The sequence below is a fragment of the Aspergillus novofumigatus genome (assembly GCF_002847465.1).
Source record: "Aspergillus novofumigatus IBT 16806 chromosome Unknown P174scaffold_8, whole genome shotgun sequence".
In the NCBI taxonomy this organism is placed as follows: domain Eukaryota; kingdom Fungi; phylum Ascomycota; class Eurotiomycetes; order Eurotiales; family Aspergillaceae; genus Aspergillus; species Aspergillus novofumigatus.
This window is the reverse complement of record NW_020194281.1, coordinates 1,232,105-1,255,153: the sequence shown is the minus strand read 5'-3', so window position 1 is coordinate 1,255,153 and position 23,049 is coordinate 1,232,105. Positions and strand designations below refer to the sequence as shown.

The 23,049-nt window shown below is 51.1% G+C and overlaps 9 protein-coding genes across 9 annotated transcripts; 4 read left to right on the top strand and 5 right to left on the bottom strand.

Moving 5' to 3' along the window:
* Positions 1–978: 978 nt before the first annotated feature.
* On the top strand, positions 979–1,819 carry esdC (GTP-binding protein EsdC; the record flags this gene model as incomplete). The annotated part of the gene is made up of 2 exons (XM_024825891.1): positions 979–1,170; positions 1,226–1,819. 2 exons carry the CDS (start codon positions 979–981, stop codon positions 1,817–1,819), a joined length of 786 nt encoding a protein of 261 aa, XP_024678924.1.
* Positions 1,820–5,998: 4,179 nt separating this feature from the next.
* P174DRAFT_515451 (putative nuclear pore complex subunit Nup85) lies at positions 5,999–9,753 on the bottom strand (the record flags this gene model as incomplete). Its single annotated transcript, XM_024832185.1, has 4 exons — positions 5,999–6,707; positions 6,761–7,262; positions 7,328–8,726; positions 8,747–9,753. 4 exons carry the CDS (start codon positions 9,751–9,753, stop codon positions 6,217–6,219), a joined length of 3,399 nt encoding a protein of 1,132 aa, XP_024678923.1. The 3' UTR covers positions 5,999–6,216.
* Positions 9,754–10,488: 735 nt separating this feature from the next.
* Positions 10,489–11,534, top strand: P174DRAFT_445256 (uncharacterized protein). The gene has a single exon (XM_024828287.1). The coding sequence runs from the start codon at positions 10,591–10,593 to the stop codon at positions 11,329–11,331; it is 741 nt and encodes a 246-aa protein (XP_024678922.1). The 5' UTR covers positions 10,489–10,590; the 3' UTR covers positions 11,332–11,534.
* A 162-nt stretch (positions 11,535–11,696) lies between these two features.
* Positions 11,697–12,968, top strand: P174DRAFT_434713 (uncharacterized protein; the record flags this gene model as incomplete). Its single annotated transcript, XM_024825890.1, has 2 exons — positions 11,697–11,765; positions 11,820–12,968. 2 exons carry the CDS (start codon positions 11,697–11,699, stop codon positions 12,966–12,968), a joined length of 1,218 nt encoding a protein of 405 aa, XP_024678921.1.
* Positions 12,969–13,188: 220 nt separating this feature from the next.
* On the bottom strand, positions 13,189–14,090 carry P174DRAFT_395843 (RTA1 domain-containing protein; the record flags this gene model as incomplete). Its single annotated transcript, XM_024823706.1, has 2 exons — positions 13,689–14,090; positions 13,189–13,625 (listed from the first exon to the last, which is right to left on the bottom strand). Exons 1-2 carry the CDS (start codon positions 13,861–13,863, stop codon positions 13,189–13,191), a joined length of 612 nt encoding a protein of 203 aa, XP_024678920.1. The 5' UTR covers positions 13,864–14,090.
* A 549-nt stretch (positions 14,091–14,639) lies between these two features.
* On the bottom strand, positions 14,640–15,940 carry P174DRAFT_395838 (NAD(P)-dependent alcohol dehydrogenase; the record flags this gene model as incomplete). The annotated part of the gene is made up of 1 exon (XM_024823705.1): positions 14,640–15,940. The coding sequence occupies exon 1, from the start codon at positions 15,753–15,755 to the stop codon at positions 14,640–14,642; it is 1,116 nt and encodes a 371-aa protein (XP_024678919.1). The 5' UTR covers positions 15,756–15,940.
* Positions 15,941–16,165: 225 nt separating this feature from the next.
* P174DRAFT_413136 (uncharacterized protein) lies at positions 16,166–18,272 on the bottom strand. Its single transcript, XM_024824336.1, has 4 exons — positions 18,011–18,272; positions 17,872–17,952; positions 16,598–17,818; positions 16,166–16,540 (listed from the first exon to the last, which is right to left on the bottom strand). Exons 1-4 carry the CDS (start codon positions 18,188–18,190, stop codon positions 16,331–16,333), a joined length of 1,692 nt encoding a protein of 563 aa, XP_024678918.1. The 5' UTR covers positions 18,191–18,272; the 3' UTR covers positions 16,166–16,330.
* Positions 18,273–18,416: 144 nt separating this feature from the next.
* P174DRAFT_294741 (Leucine Rich Repeat domain protein) lies at positions 18,417–20,877 on the top strand. The gene is made up of 7 exons (XM_024821605.1): positions 18,417–18,477; positions 18,591–18,688; positions 18,767–18,901; positions 18,961–19,071; positions 19,156–19,280; positions 19,335–19,854; positions 19,916–20,877. The coding sequence occupies exons 1-7, from the start codon at positions 18,462–18,464 to the stop codon at positions 20,609–20,611; spliced, it is 1,701 nt and encodes a 566-aa protein (XP_024678917.1). The 5' UTR covers positions 18,417–18,461; the 3' UTR covers positions 20,612–20,877.
* On the bottom strand, positions 20,658–22,716 carry P174DRAFT_445250 (indoleamine 2,3-dioxygenase family protein). The gene is made up of 6 exons (XM_024828286.1): positions 22,210–22,716; positions 22,053–22,123; positions 21,686–21,999; positions 21,466–21,626; positions 21,111–21,356; positions 20,658–21,056 (listed from the first exon to the last, which is right to left on the bottom strand). Exons 1-6 carry the CDS (start codon positions 22,543–22,545, stop codon positions 20,838–20,840), a joined length of 1,347 nt encoding a protein of 448 aa, XP_024678916.1. The 5' UTR covers positions 22,546–22,716; the 3' UTR covers positions 20,658–20,837.
* Between the last annotated feature and the right edge of the window lie 333 nt (positions 22,717–23,049).

Genomic DNA, 23,049 nt, shown 5'->3' with positions numbered 1-23,049 from the left:
GGTTGGTGCTCTGCTCCTGCTATGTGGTTGGCTACTGGAAGATTTTTGAGCCCCTCCTCGTTGTGTAGAACCCAATCATCTTCATTGTTTACCCGCCAGCAAGAAGAAAGTCCCCACTCTGACAGCCTGAAGATGGGAGAGTGGATGTGATGATTGGCTGCGGCAGTAGATATCATCTCCACCGCCAGTCATTGTGCTTAGAATAGCCCTGCAGGTTGATGCCATCCAACTCCCTCGTCTTGCTGAACACCAACAGTAACCAGGAATCTACTGGATGTTTGGAGACTGAGAGTGCCTTAAAGGTGCCGCAGCCGCTGTCTGCTTGAGGAGCCTTCTCTCCTCCTTCTCTTTCTTTCTTTCTTCTCCAGCAAGCTTTTGTTGGTTTGAGCTGCCCTTAATTTGGAAGTATCCTGTGCACTGGTTGCACTTGGTTTTGTTATTATCGTTATTGCTGCATCTTCTATACCACTAATTTACTTCCCCCCACTATATCAAAAAATCCTCAAATCTTCCCATTTACTCTATCAGACGAGCTGTGCTCTCTGATGATCTTGTTTATTTGCCCTTGCTCAGGATACTTCTAGATTATACAATCTTCTACTCACGGTTCTCAATCGTCGTCGCCGGCCGACGTTGTTCATTGTTAGCCGTTTCCAGCTCAGCCTACTTGCTCGGATCTTGTCAAAGAACTGGTTTCTTCTCTTTGTCAAGGTCTTTTTACACCTTTAATCTTTTCTGATTCTAATTCTGCCGTGGACTGGTTCCCGTCAGCCTTGAAAGAGAACGAAGCGCACTCGTTGTGAGCGTTGCACCGCCTGCCAAATAACAAGCAACCAACCAACCAACCAACAGACTTCGGTCGAATAGACTCTGGCAGTCTTTTTACTCGAGCTCTGATTCAACGATTTATATCGACTTGCTCTTTCAACTTCCCATATAATATAATCTTTAGTTTTACGTCAATTATCTACCGCCACAATGACCGCTGTTCAACTGAAGTTCTCTCTCCGGACTTCCTCCAACGTCAAGACCGTCCATCTGCTCGGCTCCTGGGATAACTACTCTCGTCAGATTCCCCTTTCCCGGGATGATTCCAAGCCAGGCTCATGGGTCGGCAAGTTCCGCTTCCAGACGTCGATGCTGAAGCTGGGTGGTCGGTACTGGTACTATGTGAGTATTCGCCGCTGCCGAATCGATAAGGGAAGTTGACTAAACCATGGTCTAGTATATCATGGATGGATACCATGTCTCTCACGATCCTGCCGTCGAATACACTGTTGAGCCCACCACTGGCCGCAAACTCAACATCCTCGACGTCCCCGGTGGCAAGAGCTCCAACCCTGCTCCCAAGACGCGCCGAGGTTCCAACGACGTCGTCAAGGGCCGAGCTCTGTCTCCATCCAAGATCCACCACCCCAAGCCTTCCAAGCCCTACGCCTCTCGACAGATCCGGGAAACCGACTTTGCTCCCACCATGGAGGACCTCACTAGGCGCTTTGCCGGCTCCCGCATGTCTGACGAGTACTCGTACTCCAACAGCCCGCCCAGCTCCGTCGGCTCTTCCCTGTCGTCTCGGTCTTCGGGCAGCACCTCGCCGTCGTCCTTGTCTTCTATGAGTGACCCACCCACCCCGATCTGCCGCTGTGAACGGTACGGCATCACTCGCAAGGGCGACCGCGTCAAGCTCGACTGCGGTGGTAGCCGCTGTGGCTATGTCACCGAGTCTTCTGAGGCCAGCTGCTCCGAGTCTGACAGCGATGAGGAATACCGCCGGGCTCGTACTGCCGTGCGCCGTCAAGGCATCGTTGTGCGCAGATAAATACGTTGATTCTTTCTCAGTTCCCCGTGTCTCTCTCCCTTTTGTCCTCTCAGGAGGATCTATCCATCACAGAGACGGGAGATCGACTATTTCCCTGCGCCTCGGTCAATGCAACAATACCAACTTATGCTTGGTCTCGGCATGTTTCGAGCAATTCGATTTGTTTAAGCAAAACTATAGTCACTCCTTTGGCATGAATTATGTGATGGATTTTTTTCAGCAGAGAAGAATGAAAGAAAAAAGAAAATAAGAAAAAAAAAAACAAATTTCAAAAGGAGACGGTCAACCGGACCAGGGCCTCACAGTTGACGGCACGAGGGGCAACCGGACTCGCTCCGTCCTTGTGACCTCACCGTGAGGAGGAAAAGGATATATGCGCGACAGACAATTGTCCGCTCCATGTCTCGTTTGTCTTGTACGGTTGAGTTATGGCCAGGCGGAACGAATCTTGATGAGTTATGATCTGGACGGCTGTTCTCCTGGAGGCATGCAGCTTGCTACTACCTATCATACCCTAGAGCCAATATATAACGCTGTCCAGATAAATGAGATTAGGACGAGATGATATATTGATGGAAATATATACTTGACTCCTTACACCCATATTGTAGCTGTAAGCAGGCAGGTTCCGGAGTATGCAATCGAACTAGGATGCCTTCTGTCCCCCGGATCGGATATCCAGAATCACCATTCTTAAAGTAGGCAGTAGACTTCCAGGCAGGCATCTATCAGTCATGCCCGTTCCTGAAGAAAATAGAACCGTCCATCTACAGTAGAATTAGGACCCCAAGTGTCAATATCCCTCGACAACCCCCGCACTACACAGTAACATACAAACAAACCAACGGCCGCCAAAAACATCTACCTCCCACCATCAGCATCCTCTAATGCAAATCAGTATCCTGTCCCCTAAGTCCTCTCCTGTATCGTCCTTTCTGGGGAATGATAATAATCAACATCCACGGCGGAGCCTTCACGCTGGCCACCCCCGCATGTCCGAGGAAATACAACCTCCCGGCGCTAGACGAAGCGTTCCTGCACAATGTCTACGAGGAGCACGTGCCTACCAGCAGTGCTGTAGGTGTAGAGGGCCAGTCTGAAGCAGGTTGGGACCTGAAGCCGGCCCCGGGACGCGTTTGTGTTGACGCAGATTGCGCATGGGAGGGCGCTGGGCGTGTTACGGTTACATCGGCCATGTTCATGGCCATTGGGGTTGGGGCCGGGGGGCGAGGGATTTTGGGGCGCTTGATCCGGTGAAGATATTGGAAAGAAGGTTCCGGCGACTTGGATTGGATAGTTCCCAGAGGTTAGTTGGATGTTGTTGGGGAGGCTGAAGGAGAAGAAGGTGGAGTGTGGGATGACCAATGTGCCTGGGAGGATCGTAAGTTTGTGACGGGGATGCAGGTTATGCAGGTTGGTTGGATGCAGGTTGGTTCGAGGATTTGGGAGCTGCAGGAGGGCTTTCATGGGGTTGCGAGAAATCTGTAGGTAGACGAGTGTTTAATGGCTATCTATCTATACCGGGCTGGCCAGCGCCAGATAATTGTACATGATATGAAAATCCCGAAATGAGGACGCTGGCAACGAACTTGTGAAAGAATGACAGAAAGCAGCGCCCATGAAATGCTGAACTCCATCCCATGCAAGCTGTGTATAACTTTTTTGCCGCCAAAGCATGTCTATATCAATCCAATTATACAGAGCTCAAAGGTGTTCATATCCCATGCCGCATCGTGTCACCCGTAACGTCGGTCAAAGCTCGCCCTGAATCAAAGCCGATAGAGAACAAAAACAAAGAGTCGAGTGCTCGTCACGGTGAGAGAAACGAAAAGGTCCAGGTCCAGCCGGGACGAATGCGTCGGACAAAGAAATATGGTTGTTGTGTCGTCGTTTCAATCGATGATTGCCAGCCTTCAAGGCTGACCGTGTCGAACAGTGATGGCAGCTCCAGGCTGCAAACTGAAACAGTCGATGAGAAGGCAAAATAATCGCACACGGTGCACCGAGATTGGCTCTCAGAGCACAGAAGAGAAGTCATTGAAGCTAGCATTGCGTTCAACGCAAGTCACTCCGGGGTATCCTTCGGACGAAATCAATATCCCTTGGAGTACCCCGTCGCAGAACGATTGCCGCCAGTAGATCCATTCCGTCTCGCAGAATGTTTCTCGCAGGCGTATCCGACCAACACCGTCTTCACTTGCACAGTGTGTCCCCGTTGAGCATATGCTTGACACGGGTCGACCGCGTGTTCAAAGTAAAGACACCCACACACCGAATAACGTTCCACGAGCTGATAGCACATTTCGATAGGTCGGGATAGAACGTTCAGTATATGCGTCGGGTGGATGACGACGTCCAGCGTAGACAGTTGCCGATAGAGAAAGTGCTGTTGAACGAACGCTCAAGAGAAGAAGCAAGAGAGAAGACAAGAAAAGATTCAATGTATTAGAATTTGTCTGATGCCATCCAAGGACAAACAAAGGTTGACTCCGTTGGGAAGAGATTATTTATATGGAAGTTGAAGAACTCAGGCGACCTCAGGAATGTCATGACAATGGTCGGAAATAGGACGAAACGAAATGGGAAGCCGGGTTTCATCAAGGCTGCATAGCCTATACAATCTGCAAGCAACCCGAAGCAAGTGCGGACTGAAGTTTGATGCAAGGCATCCATTTAGGCCTTAGCCGGGACTTTTTGCAGTTGTATCGAATATCGTTCAAGTCCGAGGAAGACAAGTCGTGAACTGAAAAAGAAAAAGAAGATGGAAATAGGTCACTGGGCACAATCGACACCAGACCATATCCGACTTTCCGCAGGTCATTCCCGCGGACAAGACCGAGGCCATAGTTGATCAGTGGGGTTCCATTGTTGCTGAAGGTTGGCAATTTGCTAGCCCTGCTAAACAGCCGAACCGGTTGGCCATGTTGCAGAACGTTGTACCGACGGAGATGACAGCTGATGCCGAGTTCCAAGTTTGGATATCCACCGCGACGGAGCCGTTGAAGGCTAGGAGGCTCTAAAAACCCTCAAGGTTGATACAAGCGGAGTTGGGCCCTCCTTAGCGGAACGTCATTGGTCTGTTTCCAAACACGATCTCGTGCTTGCAGGGGTTTCAGCTCATGGTGCCATGGATTTTGGAGGCCTTAAGGCCTTATTGGACCATTGCCTGAGATAGGTCGAAGTTATTTCTACTTGCAATGATCGGGTAGCCAGTAAACATCGTCAACCGTTCTATTTTTTGTTCTGCTAGAGACTCATCGAGTTAGTCGCTCCGTTAGCCACCGCACTCTCGAAAAAGGGACTTCTTCTTTCCCGGTTGACGAATTTGCTCGAGGTGGTGCAAGAAGATGACGAGAGTGATAAAAAGGACTCCGCAGGTTCAGCTTGCAGTTGAGCCTCGATATTAGCAGAACTATCGGTGAGCAGGGCCATGCAGGATGATGCATGGGCTTGAAGAATTGGTACAAGTCGGACAAATCAAGTGCTTCTCTTTCAGCCCTGTCCGTTGAGTCACAGACCACTGCCCGCCAGATGCGACTAGCCTCAGGCATGTCCGACCTGGTCTTGACCCTTGCAGCATTCTCCAAAGACAAGAATAGCCCGCAAGGCTGACCCGAGGAAATGGCGGGGATTCATTATCCTATCTGAAGGGGGCTGAACCGTTGAAAACCCCCACATGATCTGACCTGACTCATCCTCTAGCACATGACATCATTCAATCAGTGGGCAGTGTTTCAGTGACTGAATTAGTGATCTAGTAGACTAGAAGTTGGTAGAATCATCGTTGCATAATCACATCCTCAGCTTGCGTCGTTTCAGTGCTACTCTTCGGGCTTATTATTCCCAGATCTAGACCGCTGTTCATTGCTTCTGACGTTGATACCGAAGCGATGTATTACTTGGCCTATATCTTATAAGAGGGGTACATAGCGCTCGTTTGGAGGGTCCGAATTCGAAGAGATCATCATGGACCATGGGTAAGCTCAGCGTTAACAGAAACATCGCATGCTAAGGAGTTCAAGAGGCACCTTGAAGCGCTTTGTCGGTGAACATCATCAGTTTGTTCCGAGGTCAGTCTGAATTTCGATTATTGATGGGAGTCACGGCCGACCCTTCGATGATATGACGATGAAAAGAGTGCGGCAATGATGGGTAGTGGAAGAAGTTAAGATGAACCGGAAAGTTTGTTGTGGCCAAGTTATTGCTATTGATGCCTGGGGAATTCAATGCTTTCCGTCCTGACTATCCGGGGACTGTCATTGCTACTATCCTTTTTCTCACCCTCCATGAAAGATCGATCGTATGGACGTCAGGTCCAAGTAGATGAAGAGCTATGGATCCCACAAATACACCTACACGTACATGCTAGACAAGAAATGATGCACAAACCGCCTCTATTAAACAGACCCCAGAGCACCGAAGCTCAAGCCTCGGGCTAATCCCAAGCGTAACATCTTGAGAACCTCCTCTCCCTTGATATCCTCCGGTACAGCAGCTCGCCAGTCCCATCCGCGCTCGTGGGATCCGGTGTGAGCTCCATCTCCGGGACGAGGAACCAACACACCTGAGCCGGTCACAGATCCCGAGCCAGACATGGTTCGGTTCCGAGCACTTTCGATCATATCACTGCCAATTAAGGAAAATGTGCTGGATGCGGTGAGCGAAGATACAGATTTCTTCAAAAGTGCCCGTGGTGACGGCGGCAGAACGTAGGATTCAGCGGAGGATCGACCGCCGGATGATGCACGCTCAGAGGAGTGATGCTCGATGAGCGCAGAGCGGAAACATTCTTCGCACTGGGAGTAGACCCGGGGTGTGACCGTTTCCAGATCCTCAATTGCGGAGAGAATAGTAAACTGTTGAGACATCGAAAGAACCGGAGTGTTTTCTATCACGAAGTCAGCCTCTGAAGGTCATGCGTCAAAAACAACTATCACTTACGATCAATAAACGGCAAGGCCTCTCCCAAGAGTGTCAGAAGCCCATCCACTTGCACCGCAGAGTCACGACCAGGATCATAGAGTCCACCGTAGATACTATCTGCGGCGCTACTGATTACTGCCACCAAAGCCTGGGCTGCTGCCCTACGTCTGGCTAACGGTTTGAACCGAGGTCGCTGTCCCTCCTTGAGCCCGATCGCTTCATCTCGTATCTCATAAAACCGTCGTAGAGTGGCATATCCGCTGAAATAAAATTGGAGGATGCTTGCAGCGTCCTCGTCGGAACCCGCAATCGCTGAAAGGCAGGTCTTTGGGTCTCTGATCAATGCCTCCAGCTGCTCATCGAGGTCTGCAGATGCGGGATATGCGCGTGATTGAACCAGGCTGTACGAGATGAGTAGGTCGACAACCGACTTCACCTTCCGACGGCTGTGTGCGCGAGCGTAACACACCAATGCCAGGCCGTACTCATCAGATTTTTCCACCGTTTGATCACCAAATCGCTACCGGACGGTCAGTTTCGAGATCAAGAAACACAACAAGGGTAGTGACTTAGACATGGGCGTACCTCAGACACTCTCCTTCCTTCCTTGTCCAGGCCAAGCTCGGAGCAAAGTAATACCACTTTGTCCAACTGCTCAACATTGTCAAGAGGGATCTTGTCAAGTAATTCCGAAACACTCTTCTGCAATTTCTCCGCGTCATCTAGGCGGCTCACAACTTCCAGAGCAAGCTCCCAGCCATCACGAACGCCGGACGTGTGCTCAATCGTACGTCGTTTGAACAAGCCGAGCGCATAGCTGCTTAGAACGTCATCCTTGCGAACTCGCTTGTTCGGCTCATTCCCGTTCTGACCGTACGAGAGGACCATCAGGTCATTCTCACTGAGACCCGGCAGCGGCTTCGCTCCTCTCTCTGTATCGAGCCAGCCACCTATTGAGGCGACCTCAGCCACAGCCGAGGCAATGCACAATGACCATGTTTGGATCAGCTCAAGCACACCGTCAACGTTGCCCTCGAAAACGGAAGCTAGGCCGACCTCAAGGCTACTCAGCGGATTGACCCTGAAACTGGAATCTGCCATTTCCTCATTGATAGCGCTACGGAAGGCAAGATCCAGGCGCTGCAGATAGGCATTAACAGGGTCTTCGTTGGCATCGCGGAAGGCCTGCGATCTGAACATGCCGCTGAGGGGGAGGTCGCCCTTCCCTTGCGCTGTCTCATCATCCTCACCGTCCCACCAGGCCGTAAGCGCAATGGTGGCCTCGATCCAGTCTTGCGCGAGGTTCAGAATGGCGTTGGCATCACCGAGTATGATACGATACAGACATCTCAAACTTTGATAGATCGTCCAAGGCACACGGCTTTCTGCCATGCGCGCAGATTTGGTGAAAGAGAAGTCGGCTTTTGCTGGACTAGGCTTCAGCCCAAAGTTAATTGCCTGAAAGCGACTGTCCGTGACCGGAGGCTCGACCGATTGCTGCTCTCCTCCTTCCGCAAATTCCTCCAGATCTGTTACGGCCGTTGTGACACGTTTTCTGTACAACGCCCACTCGGCGCCTTTGACATCCCAGTCATCGTACTGGATGCTGGGAGATGACTGCAAAATTTGAAGAGCCTTATTGATACATCTTTGGATATTTTGCAGCTGTGCTCCACGATAGCCTGATTGGGGTAAGCCATCCTCCAAAGCTGACCTGGCATAATTGAAGTCCGCCGATCGCAGTATATCTGCCGCCTCCGAGAAGCGCCCGCGTAGCACCGCTGCATTGATGATCTCCCAGAAATTGGAAGATGCGGTGGGATTAGGCTCAACTTCCTTCAAAGCTCGCAGGTCCTCGTGCTGAGACGAATGATACGCTTCAAGCCAGTCCAAAAGAACCTTGGGTATTGGCGTAGGTGTATCCGATTTTGAGGCCGCGACGACTAGACTCCGGGGAGCCGCAAATCCTAGATTATTGCTGAGACTCCCTTGCTTGGGGCCGACAGAGGCGGGTGATGGAGTTGAAGCAGTAGAGAGCCGAGAAAGCTGGCCTTGGCAACATCAGGAGCACGATCCCCAGGTCCAATGTCCGTCCCTGCGCCAGGTGGTCTGGGGACACGGCTTCCCTCCATGGATCGCTTCCATGAGTCTGTAAGTCTGTTGCACACCTCAGAGAGAATAATTTGAATGTCTCTATTCGTAAACTCAGATTGTCTCACTTCGTCGTACATTCGACACATTTCGTCCTCGGTGCTGATGATCACGTCACTTGGCTCGTTGACCACCGCGGGCCCGGCTCGAGAGGCGAAGTTCCGTACGATCGAGGGCATTGCGGAGTCCTTCTTTGGAGACAGTTTACCCTTGCGCAACGGTGATTGTTGAGCCCATTTTTCGTCGAGCTTCGGCCGTTTTGCATTGCCCGGGTTTGAGTATATTGACTTTCGTTGACCATGCGACGTAGGCTGTGCTTGTGTGGAATTACCAAACTGCGAGTCTAAGAAGCTCAATCGGTGTGCGGCGTTGCCCATGTCCATTTCATCCTCCTCCTGGACATCCTCTTCCTCCTCGGGTATCATTTGTTCGTCATCGGCGTTGGTCTCTGCATCCAATTGCGAAGTAAAGCCATTAGACATTCCGAAACCGGTCGACTCGCCGAATCGAGTATTGTTCGTCATGCTGAAAAGCGACTGCGACTGCGCGAAGGATTTCCCTGTTCCAGCATTTTTGGCTTGGGGCGCTGGCTGATGGAAGGATCCAACAGAAGAATTGAAGATGCTGTCATTGAAATCGACGCCTCCGGATTTGGTGAAAAGGGACTGGGGAGAATCCAGCTGGGATCTGGAGCTCATCTGAGAGCTTCCGAATATGGTGGATGGAGGAGGGCCTCGAGGAGTGAAGGACTTGGCTGCGGAAGGCGGAGCATCTCCAGGAGTGGCCGAGATGTCGCTGAAAAAGCTCCGAGACTTGTCTGGTGTCGAAGGACTCGATCCATAAGGTACCTGGAAGCTCATATTGATGGTTGACGAGGTGTTAATTGGTAGGGAGAATGAGGAGTAGTGGCACTTTTTAGTAACGGCACCAGTACCAGCGTCACTGAGCACCGGAGAATGAAATCTCTCTTTCTTGAGATTCCTGGTGCTATTCCAGCTCGTAACAGGCAATTCCTCCGGAAAAGGCCGGAGAATAGATGCGCAGTAGCTGCCAGTCAGGTGGCAGACTGAGAAGCGAGCTAAGGAGGACAAAAATCAGCAGCGATCATCACCTTGCCGTCAACACTTTGCCGTGTTTCTCCTTCTGCTTCATGAACCATTATTGCTCTCCATTGATTGACGCGCGCTGGGTCTTGGCGTCCAGTTGCTATGTCATGTGATATCATGTGACAGATTATAGTCACGTGTAACGATTGCCTAGGCATGAAATGTGGTTGGCTGTTCCAAGTGGCAAATTGGTCTAGCCGCTTTGGGCTGGTCGTATTCGCTGCGTTTTGTGATTGGCTAACGTATAGCACGGCCTCTTAAGGCTGATTTTTATATGTTAGGTAGACTGGTACAGAGGTACAGAGACTCAGCCCCATAATAAGCCATGGAAACCGCCCGTATTGCTGGCAACGGAGTACCCGATGTCGATCATTCGGGCAATCAACTGGGCATTGCCACCCTTCGATTGACCAGAAACGGAAACTATCCTTCATATCCAGATGAATAGTGTTTAGACCAAGCTTTGCTACGGAGTGAACAAATGGCTCAACTCAAGAACGCTCCTATTCGCTAACTAGCCAGCAGACTATAAAGATGCCAGGTCTTCCTGGATAATTCAGATCTTTCCCTAGGATCATACCGTCCGCGAAAATGAGTCGCTCCAAAGAAACCTATGGCGCCGACGATGCCACCCTCGCGGATTCGTGCAGTGCTTATCAGACCACAATGACTGAGAGCAAGTCTCTTGGTTCAGTCCCTTCGAACAGAGACAGCTGCCGCCGCCTTTATCATATATATCACACACTCTTCCGCCATGATTACAACGTCCACAATGCCGACAAGGAACAACTATACCACGTCCGCAATTCCACGTGGACACCAAAGAAACCCGATCTCAGCGTTCATGCCGGCACTAGTGCCGAAGCACCGGTACTGGCAGTCTGCAAATTCCTGCATTTCTCAAGGCATCTCAAAGTCGGTCTGGGAAATCCTGAAACACCAAACTCAGTCGACTGGGAAGATCTTGTGTCTCTCAGCCACCTTCATGCAAGATATCGGTTTCAAATGTCTCTCCACTCCGAGGATGGGGTAGAACGGCGAGCATTCATTTGGAAGAGCACGCAATCGGTAGGAGTCGGGGAAACAAAGCCTTCGATGTTTTCCTGGAGCAACTACAAGCTTGTTGATGAGGCGACTGATCGGCTCGTTGCCGTGTTTACGAGCAGCCTTTGGGGCTGTAAGAAGTCTGGGAAGCTTGAGATCTATGCAAATTATGGGCAGGAATTCGAGCTGATGGTCATCATCACTGCTCTTGCTCTGTATGAGAAACAACGGCGCCGAGACAGTAGATCCTCAGGAGGAGGAGGAGGAGGCGGCGGTGGTGGTGGCTGAGAAAGGGCTCAGCTATTCTGAGATTCATGAATGGGAAAGGTGATTCTGTTTCTCTTCACATACTCGTCGCTTCTGTGTCTTTCTTCCCTACTTGTCGCGTTGAGCACAGATACCATATACGCTGCATTCTTGATGGATTTCATTTTGATACAGATTTAGCAGCGAATATCGAATAATGGAAATTGTTTCTTAGAGTCCAGAAATTAAAAAAGAAAAAAAAAAATAAACACTGTAGTAAAACGCCACTGAAGAAGCGATAAGGTTGGATGACATAATCAGCTGGGGGCATCTTTTGTGTTGCCTAATGTGGGACATTCTTTTGAGTACAAAACTGCCAACGCTATGCACAGAGTGCCCTCCAAGAGATGGCTCTTCGAAGACCTCATCGTAAATCAAGACATGGCTGTGTAGAGTGCAAACGACGCAGGGTCAAAGTACGGAGACTCACACCACTTAGCTGAGCTGCAAATATCACTAACGACTCTCAGTGCGATGAAGCTCGCCCAGCGTGCTCCAACTGCGTCAAACGCAGGGCGCAATGCGAGTATGACTCCAGCGGCTCATTTTTGTGGGCTAATGGGAGGTCGCAGTCCCGCTCGAGGTCGAACAAATCTGCCTCCGAGGGGCCTCCGGAGCGACAATCGCTCCACGACACCGCCGTTTCCTTTGGCATTCTCGGGAAGCTGGGTGGACACGGCGTGGCAACTCAGTATTCACTTACCGGCCTGAACCTGTGTGATTTGGAATTGATGATGCAGTGGTGCAATGAGACCTATAGGTCTTTTTCCCGCAACGAGCAAACGGACCGCATTTGGCGCGCCTGTGTCCCTGAAGAGGCGCTGTCATACCCGTTCCTCATGCATGGGATACTAGCTATCTCTGCACTTCATATTGCGCGGACCAGGGCTGACCATCGCCGTGCCTACTACGTCAGCATTGCTGTCGCGCATCAGGACCAAGCATTGGCCTTATTTCGTGAACGGCTACATGATATTAACCCCTCCAATGCGAAAGCCATGTTTGCGTTTGCGAGCATTGTGGCCGTCTATGCATTTGGCTATCCTCATCCGCCAGATGCAAAAGACTCATGGGAGTACATCGACGATCTCCTTCAGATACTTATCCTGTCGCGGGGCGTGCACCAGGTGCTGACTACCGCATCTTCTTCGATAAAGGACAGCGATTTTGGACCAATTGTACAGTTTGACGAATATGAAGTCAACCTTCCCGACGATATACTCTTTGCCTTAGGAAAGCTCCAAGATGCAAACAAGTCGATTGGAGAGACAGATTCCACGCACGATACGTCTGTCTATGAGGACACCATTGACAAATGGGCAGATATGACAGGCGCGGTGTACAACGGCCTAACTTCCATTGCTGTCGCCTGCAGGTGGGCAATCAGGCTGCAACCGAGATACGTGGATTGCCTGCGGGAGCGGGAGCCCCTAGCTCTGGTCATTCTGGCATACTACTGCGCAATGCTCCATCGCCTCCGACACAATTGGTGTCTCGACGAGTGGGGTCCTCGGGTTTCAAAGGCGCTCTGGCTCGTTCTAGATGAGCGTTGGCGCCCGCTGATATACTGGCCTATGAGAGATATCTTTGGCCAGGCATTCGAGCCGAATTTAACCTGAGGCACCAATGTTGAAAGCATAATTCTATCTACATCTGGCATTTGCAGTCCCGTCCACAGGCGAATAAGCGCACGTGGAGACGATAATAACAAAAAGTCAAAGAAACGGTCGCTCTAGCGGAATGACAGGTTGGAAGGAAAACGACACGGCGGTATAAACTCGACAAACAGACAAGTTCATGAAGCATCATCGCGGCAAGGCTAGAGAGCTACTCAATGTGCTAAACAGGAAGAGCAGGCTCACAGACTTGGAGACCCCCTTTGGCTGTCATTACTTTCCCGCGACCCAACAGGCAGTTGATCTCGCTCGGGTGGACAACGAGAAAGATAGCCATGACGAACCACATCAGAAGTCCGTCTAGTACATATATGAACACTTCGCTCTGCAGCAACGAGCCATCCCAGCCTTGAAGGTATTCGGCAACTCGAAACACGGATCGAACCAGGATCAGAATACTTGATGCATATAGCGCGCCCATATGTTTCTTCCATGGAATGTACTCCGCGACTGACTCGGGAGTTGAATGGGCAGCGATCCGACGCTGGAAGACAAAAGCGCTTATCACAAAGAAACCGAAAAAGATGATCTGGACAAAGAGACCGCCAACGATGACATTTTCGCCCGTGCTTTGGTTGTCCGTGACCAGGATCCCGGCCCCTGTCGTGCAACGGCTCGTCAGTGTTTAACTCTCATCTAGGACATAATGGCCGAAAACCCTACCTGATGCTTGCATCAAGAAGCTGAGAACGTCTCCCGCGACAAATATCTTGGTCATCCAGGTTACCCGAATGATAGCAAACTTCTCCCCTTTGACGAGAAGGATGATTCGGCCCAACTCCATGTATATACTGGCCGCAAACAGCGCAGGCGCTACCAGCAACAATGTGCTCTGCATGATGTAGGGGCCAAGGGTCCAGTTTGGCGATTGGGATGCTGACAGGCAGCGTCCAATGTATCCTATCAATTCGACTTGTCGAAGTCAGATATCCAGTCCAATAGACTCATCCCACAAAAGCGGATCGGAACTTACAGTAGCCTCCTATCACCAAAGGAATAAAAAACCATGTTCTTGTTCGAAAGAGATGGAACGTATGTAGCAGAGTGACAGCGCCAAAGAGGATGACGAATATCACTCCTGCCGCCATGGAGGGATAGTACTCATAGGCTACCCAGCCTTCATATGCTCGCTTTAACAACATGGTGATTTAAAGGTAGCAATGATAAACACAGCAAGGAGGAATGGTTTCAGAACTAGAATGTTTGTTTGAGGGGACGGATTTCAAGCAACAGGTAGTCAATTTGATCAGAACGATACACAGCTACGAAGATATCTACATCTTATATAGCTCTGCTAGTCGCCTCCTCAATAAATTTCAAATTCATCGAATTTTGTTCATCCTAAGGCAACATTGAAAACCCACTATTGAGCGACTGGATTCTTCGTATATCTCGTACTGATTCCCCTTTTCGGTAACGATGATCTTTTCTCGATGCCAAGATCTCCACCGTTCCAGCCATCTGCAGACTTTCGTATTTCTTACTCTACAAGGATAAGCACCTTTGAGTCCGTAACGTAGTTGCGCAGTTGCCCTTCGAACCATGTAAACCATGGGTACAGGTGGATATGAATCGCTTTTTATAGATATGATAAATTGTACTAAAACTAATACATTACAATTTCGACTGCGCCCCCATCTCGTTGGACAGTACGTATCGGTACCTCGCTTTATTAGCATCCATATCAGCCAGAGCGGCATTGATATCGTGCATCGGCCGCTCCTGAATCCACGGCAACACCTTCTTCTCCGCAGCTAGCTGCAGCATCTCCCGAATATCATCCGGAGACCCAATATTCGACCCAGTAACTTTCACCCCCTTCTGGATCAACGACCATGCCGTCAACGGCGGCAGCGGCGACTCCGGCGCTCCAACCTGGACGAACGTCCCATCCACCTTGAGCAGCCGCAGATACTGCGCAAGAGGCATATCCGGCGCGTCAACGGTACAGATAATCAAGTCCAGGGAGCGCGCATGCGCCCTTGCCCATTTCTTCTCCTCGTCTGTGGCGACGAACGCATCCGCTCCCAGACCCTCCAGCGCATCCCTCCGCTTGCTCGACGACCGCGAGATCGCAACGACGCGATCACAGCCCATTGCCTTCGCAAACAGAATCCCCATATGCCCCAGCCCGCCAATCCCAATTATCCCAACCGCCTTCCCCGGCCCGGCAGCATACTTCCGCAACGGGGCGAAAACAGTCACGCCGCCGCATAGCAACGGCGCCGCGGCAGCGGAGGGCAGCGCATCGGGGATCTTGAACGCAAAGTGCGCTGGCCCGCACCAGAACTCCGCGAACCCGCCGTAGGCCTTGCTCTTGTCCGCGTACCGGCTGTTGTAGGTGCCTGTGATGCGAGGGCAGTAGTTCTCGCGGCCGTCGGCGCAGGGCTCGCAGTCTGCGCGGAGACAGGACATGCTTTGGGCGCCGATGCCGACGCGGTCGCCGACTTTGATTGAGCGGGAGGCCGGGGAGGAGGCGAGGGTTGGCACGCCGCGGCCGATGCGGACAACCGTGCCGATTATTTCGTGGCCGACGACGCAGGGGTAGTCGGTTGGGCCCCAGCCTGAGCGCAGGGTGTGGATGTCTGTGCCGCAGATGCCGCAGTGGGAGACTTTGACTTCAATGTCGGTTTCGGTGAAGGGTTTAGGTTCGAAGGTGGTGAATGTTAGAGGGCTGGTGGCGTCGCGGGCGACCCAGCCATGGAATGCTTTTGATGGCGATGAGGACATGATCCAATTGATATGATAAGGCCTTCAGTGTGAACTAGTAGTTTGTTCGTGTATATATAGAGTATCCAAATGGTTCGTAGGGTGTTTGCAGTCTGAGATGCGAAGGGTTGGTGTTTGAAAGAGGAAGAATACGCTCAACCAGTGAACGAAAGTTGAGGTACCAGATAAAGTTGCAACAATGATTGTTTAGTAGTTGTTGATCTGATGTTTCCAAAGTGAACGGCCAGGCAATAAATAATGCGGAGATATGACTTATTGCGGTTCGAAGCTCCAGTTGCCGAGGTTGTGGGGAAGCTTTATGTGCACAAGATGAGATGCCGACAGACACTCTTCAGCTTGCCCGTTGGCTTCTCCTCAAAATAACTTGCGAGCGTATATTATGGAATTATTGTAATTGATAGTAGATGGTTCGCTCCAGAACAGTACAGAGTGGCAGCGATTACGTCCGCTGTGTCATAAGAATCCCGCCCTTGAGTAGGTGCGCAAAAAGGAATGTATGTACAGATAAACTGCTTGGGGGTATCAACAAAACCGAACGCCAGACAGATATATTCCAAACAAGGGCGCCGATCCCGTCATCGCGATGGCATGCCCAACAGCTCTCCAAGCTCGTCACTGGTCAATGTGCTTCTTCGTCGGTCGCGAGCGGCTTTCTTGGAGGTTTTCACTCCTCGAGTCCTCTTTCGGCTTTCTGACTCCTTGCGAGCTTCCTCTGCGGCTCGCGCTTCGCTTTCAACAGCTGCTAGCTTCTGTGACACGCTCAATTGTGTCTCGTCCTCGGGAACCTGTTGCCATCAAGTTAGACCTCAACTACTTCTAATATCACTTGTTTGGAGCCTTACCTGTGACGTCTTGGGATCTACCCTTTTCTTTGATGGCCTTCGAGTCACAGCCTCAGATTTGTGAGCTTTGACCACCAAGGTCTCGTCTTCTTGGCCAGTCGCTACACATGGCGAGCCTTGAAGTCCAGGCGTAAAGGATACTTTCCGAGGCCCAGGAACGATATTATCGCTCCGTTCCTTCAGAGCGCGACTGGTAGGTTTGCGAGATTTTCGTTCGCGTGGCGACGCGATTTTGGTACTGGTAGCGTCGCCAGGCTCGTCTCGTTCTGCATTATATTTGGCCACCTTGACTGGGGCCTCCGCCTCTTCCTCTGCCTGTTGGTCTTCGTAAATGGGAGACTGCATGGTGGTATCGATCCCACTGTCGGCTGTGGATGCTTGCATCGAGTCGACGCTGAGGTCGAGTTTCAACCCCAGCCGGAGCTCCTCTGCTCGCACCGAGTCACCTCCGTCGGCAATTCTCTTGTGCCAGCCGTCCATGAGGGTAACGGCCTGTTTCCATCGAGTCTCCATCTTCTCCCATCCTTCTCGTAGACGCTTGATTTCCTCATCGCGGACTTCGACCTCTTCCAGAGGTACAAAGGAGGGGTTAGTGAGCAATGTCCTCAGGTGCTCGAGCACTCTGTCCATTTGAACCGATAGTTCCTCGCAAGATGAAGGAAGTGTAGTGACGGGTCCCTGGGACGACTTCACGCCCCGTGTGCTTGTCGATGCATTCGGATACTGCTCGTCTTCTTCATCCATCTGTGACAACCCTTGTAGATCCAGCAGAGTCTGAACAGTATTGCGCGCAAGCGCAATTAGCGTATCGTTTTCGTCGCTCAAGCTCTGGCACAGTTCCGTCAAGAATTCGTTCGTTTCCTGCTTCAGGCTGTACCCGGGATCATTGACTCCTTCTCCACCGGCGAGCGACCTAGATTTGGACAGTCGATCAACCGTGGGGTTAATGTTGACTGTCGTCACGCCCAGTCCTTCCCGCCTCCCTCTCTGTCGCTCAGCCAAATGTGATTTCAGCTTCTGCATCTCCAGGTCGCGCTTGCGGACGTCATTGGCGCACTGTGCGCGAATTTGTTGCACAGCGGTCTTCATGCGTTGTATCTGCTCTTTCAGTCCTCTAATCGTCGCTTCCGCGCTGGACAGGTTTGTTTTCAGGGCACGTTCTTGGGCTTCCGCCAGAGCCAGCGACCGGGCCAATTCCGACGTCTTCGTTTTCAACTTTTCCTGTAAATGACTTTAGTCGTGGCACTCTGGCCATTCGCACAACTCCAACATACAATCTCAAGCATTTTCTGCGAGTCCTCCGCGCGCAATGTCCGAATCGTGGTAGCGAGATTCTCCCGATGCTCTGCTTCCCGCTGTTGACGCTGGTCAGACACACAGCTCATATAGAATGGAAGCTCCCAATTCACATACGTCTCTTCTCAAGACTAAATCATTAACCAAGTTGATGATTCTCGCCATGGTACCATCGATCCCTCCTTCGTCGTTCTCCGGTTGAGCGAAGTCGATCGCTCGGCCGCTTTTGAGCAGCCCTCGAGCAAGGAGCACATTATTAATATAAGTTGATGCCGCCTGTATATTATGCGGCTCCATGGCTTGACCTGCAAGCTTTATCGAATATCTGGAGCCAGCGACAATGGCGACGTGGTGGTGATTGATTATTGTTAACGACGACCGTTATTTTCCAATGAGCAGGGATTATTCCAAAAGGGGAAGAAAGTAAACACCGCCATTGCTGGGGCTGTCCGTTCCGACCACAAGCGCAGCGGCGTCGAAAATGGCCACGCGCAGTTCCCGTTGCCAGGTTGATGATGCGCGTCTCTCTTCCGCGTCAGGCGGTGTGGGAAGTGGATTTTAGTGTAAGATGGCTTTATCTCGAGGTAAGTCGTTTTCTTAGATAATGTCGTTAAGATAGTCCGGCCTGGGATGAATATTCATCTATTAAGCCTGATAATGATGTTTGTGTTCAGTGGCTGAGATCTTTGTTCAATAGATAGTGGCCTAGGTGATGCCGCCGCATTACTGCAGCAAAACGGCCAGAAACTATATCAGCAAGGCAATTTTCAAGCTGCCCTTGACGTCTTCACAGAGGTAATTTTCACCTCACAGGAGCTATCTCTGTCGAGCCTTATGTGAATGACGTTGTTAAACTTCCTTTTGTTGTACTAGGCTTTGGAAACCGGCCATGGCGATGTCCTCAGTGTTTATGATAACCGTGCTGCCACCTATACCAAGTTAGCCAAGTATGACCTGGCCCTGCGAGATGCCAGGGCCATGATAAAGACTAACAAACTAGACGCTCGGGTAGGGTTGCAGTTCTCACATTGTACATGTCAAAATGTATCTCTATTGACCGTTGACAGGGCTATCTTCGATGTGCAAAGGTCCTGGTGTCGGATGGCAAACATGACAAGGCACTTGATGTCTATGCTTATGCCCTAAAGACTTTGCCGACATGCGATCCTCGTCGTGAGGTAGGCTATTTTCTACCTAACTCATGCCTTATTTCGGCCACCTTGTCTGGACTCGTGTTCTCAGACGTACTGACTGTTGCGTAGCTTGTAGAGCAACTTCATGACAAGTTGTGGAGCAAAGTGCGAGCAAAGTGCCATGATCCGTTCAGCTTATTGCCATTGGAAGTAGCGATGATGGTTGTGAATCATTTCGACTTCAAGCAGATTGTGTGAGTGGATCAAGACGCATACTCTATATCACAGCTCTGACTGTTTCTTTCCAGAGCTATTCTCCGCGTATCAAAAAAGTGGGATCGATTTCTATCGTCCATACGAAGTCTCTGGATGCGTATCGATCTGTCGGATGCTCGTGGCAAAATCCACTGGCCTTCAGTCCGGGCGTACATCCGTCGATCAAAAGCCATGCTCACACACGCCATTGTGAAGAACGTTTCGACGCCGTCTACGCAAAGAGTTTTGGAATTCTTCAGCAGGTGCCCGAACCTAGAGCATCTTGAGATATGGGCTCAGTCCAAGCCTGATGTCCTTTATGACCTGTACAAAGGCTCCAAAGGATTGAAAACTCTGGTCATATCTGGCCACACAGCCCTACCACAGGAGACCATAGGCAAATTCCTTCAGACTTTGCCACTTTTGGAGCGACTCGAAGTCCATGATGCGAAGCCATCTAACGTGGCTCGGGTGGAGTGGCCAGAAAAGCTCCCGAGTCTCAAAAGTATCACTTTTGGTGCTATGATCGCTGCTTCTGCACCGGACGTGCAGGTTCCTGCTCTCTATCTTCCGGTATGCCTGAGGTTTCCTTTTTGTCTTTCACGTGTAATACAATGAGTCTAATGCCATACAGCAGGGCCTTTCGACGTGTCTTGCCAATCTAGAAGAGCTCCGGCTCAGCTGGAACCCGCGAATCTTTACTCCTTATCATCTAAGTTTTGATGTAAATAAGCTTTCACGGCTGCGCAGGCTGGACTTGAGCGGCATGTATGTTGGTGCCGAATTTGGTCTGCCGTCTAGCCTCGAATACCTTCGCATCCGTGGAGGCACTGGGCTGGTTGGAGGTGCCCTCGTCCAAAGGGAATTTCCATTTGTCCACGAGGAACCCTTTGAGCTTCCAAATCTTCATACACTAATTCTCAACGACGTTCCTTGGGCTACAGGCTACACCGTTCAGCACTTCTGCAGCATCGCCAAGGCGCCTTTGAGAGTCCTCCATCTCGACAGCTGCTTCCGCATCACCGGTGCGCAGGTTTCGGAACTAGTCCGCATGGACGCTCTGAGCGACTTACAGGAACTCAACATTTCACACATCGCTGGTACTGATGACAAGTCGGCTGCCGCTATAATTAGCGCACTACCCAGCCTCAAGGTCGTGCATCTCTCATATACAAGGATCTCCGGCTGTGCAATAAAAGCTTTTGCCGATGCACGGAGCTCCGACGACAACGTAGCGAAAGTGGATCGAATATATGCTAAGTTCTGTGACGAAGTGTCATCAGATGCGGTCGCCTATGGACGAGCTCGGGGCGTTGAAATCATAGCATAGAGTGCTACGAGCAGGTCTCCGAGTATTACATGTATTCTAATTCAGGTTTTGCGGAACGTGTATTACTAGATGATCTTCTAGACAAAACAGAGCAGGTCTCATCAAACGGAACGGACATCATATGGATGGAGTTGGTAACACCATCTACACAGGAAAAGCCGTAGCAGTGGCAGGGGTTCGAGCGGGCAAACAGACACAACTGTGTAACTATAACAATCTATGGACATTAAACACCCCGCTCCTTGCACCACCTCTCGACCTCCCTCGCCAGTTTCTCCCTCTGATCGCGCACCATTTCCATCATAGGCTCCACCTGCTTCTGCACCGTCGCATCATACGCAAGATGGCCATTCGAGACAACTCCCGCCGCCTTCTGCGGCGCCAGATAAGTATCATAGATCGATACCATCAGATCCATCACCGCCGACAACTGGTTCGGAAGCCACTGCATCCACATTAGCTATGTTCTTTTCACATACAACTAAGGAAAATTACGAACCGTGACGATAGGGCTGCCACCCGTAGCAGTGGGATGCGGCGTCCGCTTGATGATATACTCCCTAGCAAACAGCCAATGGCGCCAGCGGAAGCTGCGAACGTGGTTCAAGGTCTTAAGAAGCAGGACGGTAGTCTCAGTGTCTTGGACGGCGAAGCTGCGGACGTCGACTTCGGCCGCCTTGGAGTTGATGTAGGCGAGAAATTCGCGGTGGGGGAGGGGTCTGTAGGCGCGGAACTCGTACAGGATCTTGGTGAGGGGGTTGAGGGCATGGGAATTTGGAGGAGGTGGTCGAGGAGTGGGATCTGGGTTACGTTAGTGGAGGTTGCCTATGAAAGGGTCAGTTAGGGGGGCGTACCATGCTGTCGTTGGCGCCGCTTTCTCCGCGGAAATAGAGGGGTTTGTTGTCTAGGACGCCGTCGTAGATGACGCCGTTGGGGAACATGGATTGGGAGGTGATGCCGAAGATGAAGACGCGGAAGGAGAGGTATTCTGCGGGCTTGGAGTTGGCCCACATGTCTGATATTGTTAGCCGTGAGTCCATGGATGCAGGCGGATGACAGTGAAGAGTGACTTACCCTCCATGGAGGCTTCAATCTTCTCCATGGACGCGAGGATCTCTCGGAAGCCGTCGTTGACCACGGAGCGGGGGCCACCTCCCTCAAGGGTATCGACGACCTTGAGGGCGCCACTGATCAGGCCATTGGACTCCTTGACCATGTCGACATGAGTAAGGATAAAGCCTGCCTCGGAGCTCTTGGGGTCGAGGCCGCGCTCAAAAGCTCTCACCAGGCGGAGGTTGTCATACACCAAGCCCTTGGATGGGTCCGCAAGATGGTAGTTGAAGAGCGAATAAGCAGCAGCATAGGACATGAATGGAGGGATGTCCAACCTGAACAAGGGTGTCAGCGATATAACATAACGGAAAGAACAAAGAAGACATACAACTGAGCACAGTGGTACATGGGACGGGCGACAGCCTTGGGCAGCTTGTCCCGTCCCAGCCCATACCCGTTCTCCGGGCCTTGCACCAGTTCTCCCAGCATGGCTCAAGCAGATAGGCCGAAGCAAGGAAAGAGTAGTCTCGGAACACTGCAGTAACCATGTAAAGGTCCCGGGAGCCGTCAGCAGTGACAAGCTTGTCGACCTCGTCAGTCAGGTCAGGAAGCTCGGTCTCAACAGCAGGGCCCAGTTCATACTTGGCCAGCAGACCGGGGGTGCCATCCAGCCTGACGACAGGCATGCGGTCCAACAAGTCCATTAACGGCTTGAAGGCATCCGGCAGCGTAGCAGGAGAGGTGCGGTAGGGTAGAAAGCCAGTGGAAGTGGTGATGGTGAAGGGGTCCAAGGACCGGGGAAGGGTAGCAGGGTCATCATGGATATGAGGGAACCGCTTCAGGGTTGTGGTAGAGGTTGGGGGGACTTTCATTTGAGTCATGATGAAAGTTGGCAGTAGGGAAGTGTGTCTATGTGTCTATAAGGGAAGGCAAGGGTGACTTGATATAGTGGATGGTTCTTAAGAAACACAAGAGGATCTATGATGTCCAACAAATGAAAGAAAGCGGCAGTACAAAAAGTCAGTTAGAGCAAGACGAGGCCTCCCGAGGACTTGGAATCCAGAGAAACAGACGGGGGATTTGGCAGGAAAGGAGGCGATTCTTATAATATCAGAGGCCGGTATTATTTCCGGCCATGGGCATGCCATTACGAAATTCGCGTGGAGTCATCGACTCTGTGCGTGAATCCATGTTAGAATCGTCTGCAAGCATCAAGACATCAAATACTAAGCTGATATAGAGATATCCAATGCAAACTTCACCATCCTTTGGCTGATCAATGCATCTCAATGCCTCAACACCATCTCTATACAAACAGCTGCCAGAGAGGGCACGATAAAGTCACGGGAGCACGCTAAGCCCGATTTGGCGGAGTAGACGCTCCG

What these genes read in the sequence shown, in the direction of transcription:
- P174DRAFT_294741 (XM_024821605.1), top strand. An exon ending in CCCTTGACGTCTTCACAGAG is followed by an intron (nt 18,689 to 18,766) that starts GTAATTTTCACC and finishes TTGTTGTACTAG; the next exon opens with GCTTTGGAAACCGGCCATGG. An exon ending in TTCGACTTCAAGCAGATTGT is followed by an intron (nt 19,281 to 19,334) that starts GTGAGTGGATCA and finishes GTTTCTTTCCAG; the next exon opens with AGCTATTCTCCGCGTATCAA.
- P174DRAFT_413136 (XM_024824336.1), bottom strand. Translation starts at nt 18,190, where the DNA reads ATGGAGCCGCATAATATACAGGCGGCATCAACTTATATTAATAATGTG. An exon ending in ATTTAGTCTTGAGAAGAGAC is followed by an intron (nt 17,953 to 18,010) that starts GTATGTGAATTG and finishes CAGCGTCAACAG; the next exon opens with CGGGAAGCAGAGCATCGGGA. An exon ending in CGCAGAAAATGCTTGAGATT is followed by an intron (nt 17,819 to 17,871) that starts GTATGTTGGAGT and finishes AGTCATTTACAG; the next exon opens with GAAAAGTTGAAAACGAAGAC.
- P174DRAFT_445250 (XM_024828286.1), bottom strand. Translation starts at nt 22,545, where the DNA reads ATGACTCAAATGAAAGTCCCCCCAACCTCTACCACAACCCTGAAGCGG. An exon ending in GCGGCGCCAACGACAGCATG is followed by an intron (nt 21,357 to 21,465) that starts GTACGCCCCCCT and finishes CCCCTCACCAAG; the next exon opens with ATCCTGTACGAGTTCCGCGC. An exon ending in GTGGCAGCCCTATCGTCACG is followed by an intron (nt 21,057 to 21,110) that starts GTTCGTAATTTT and finishes ATGTGGATGCAG; the next exon opens with TGGCTTCCGAACCAGTTGTC.
- P174DRAFT_445256 (XM_024828287.1), top strand. Translation starts at nt 10,591, where the DNA reads ATGAGTCGCTCCAAAGAAACCTATGGCGCCGACGATGCCACCCTCGCG.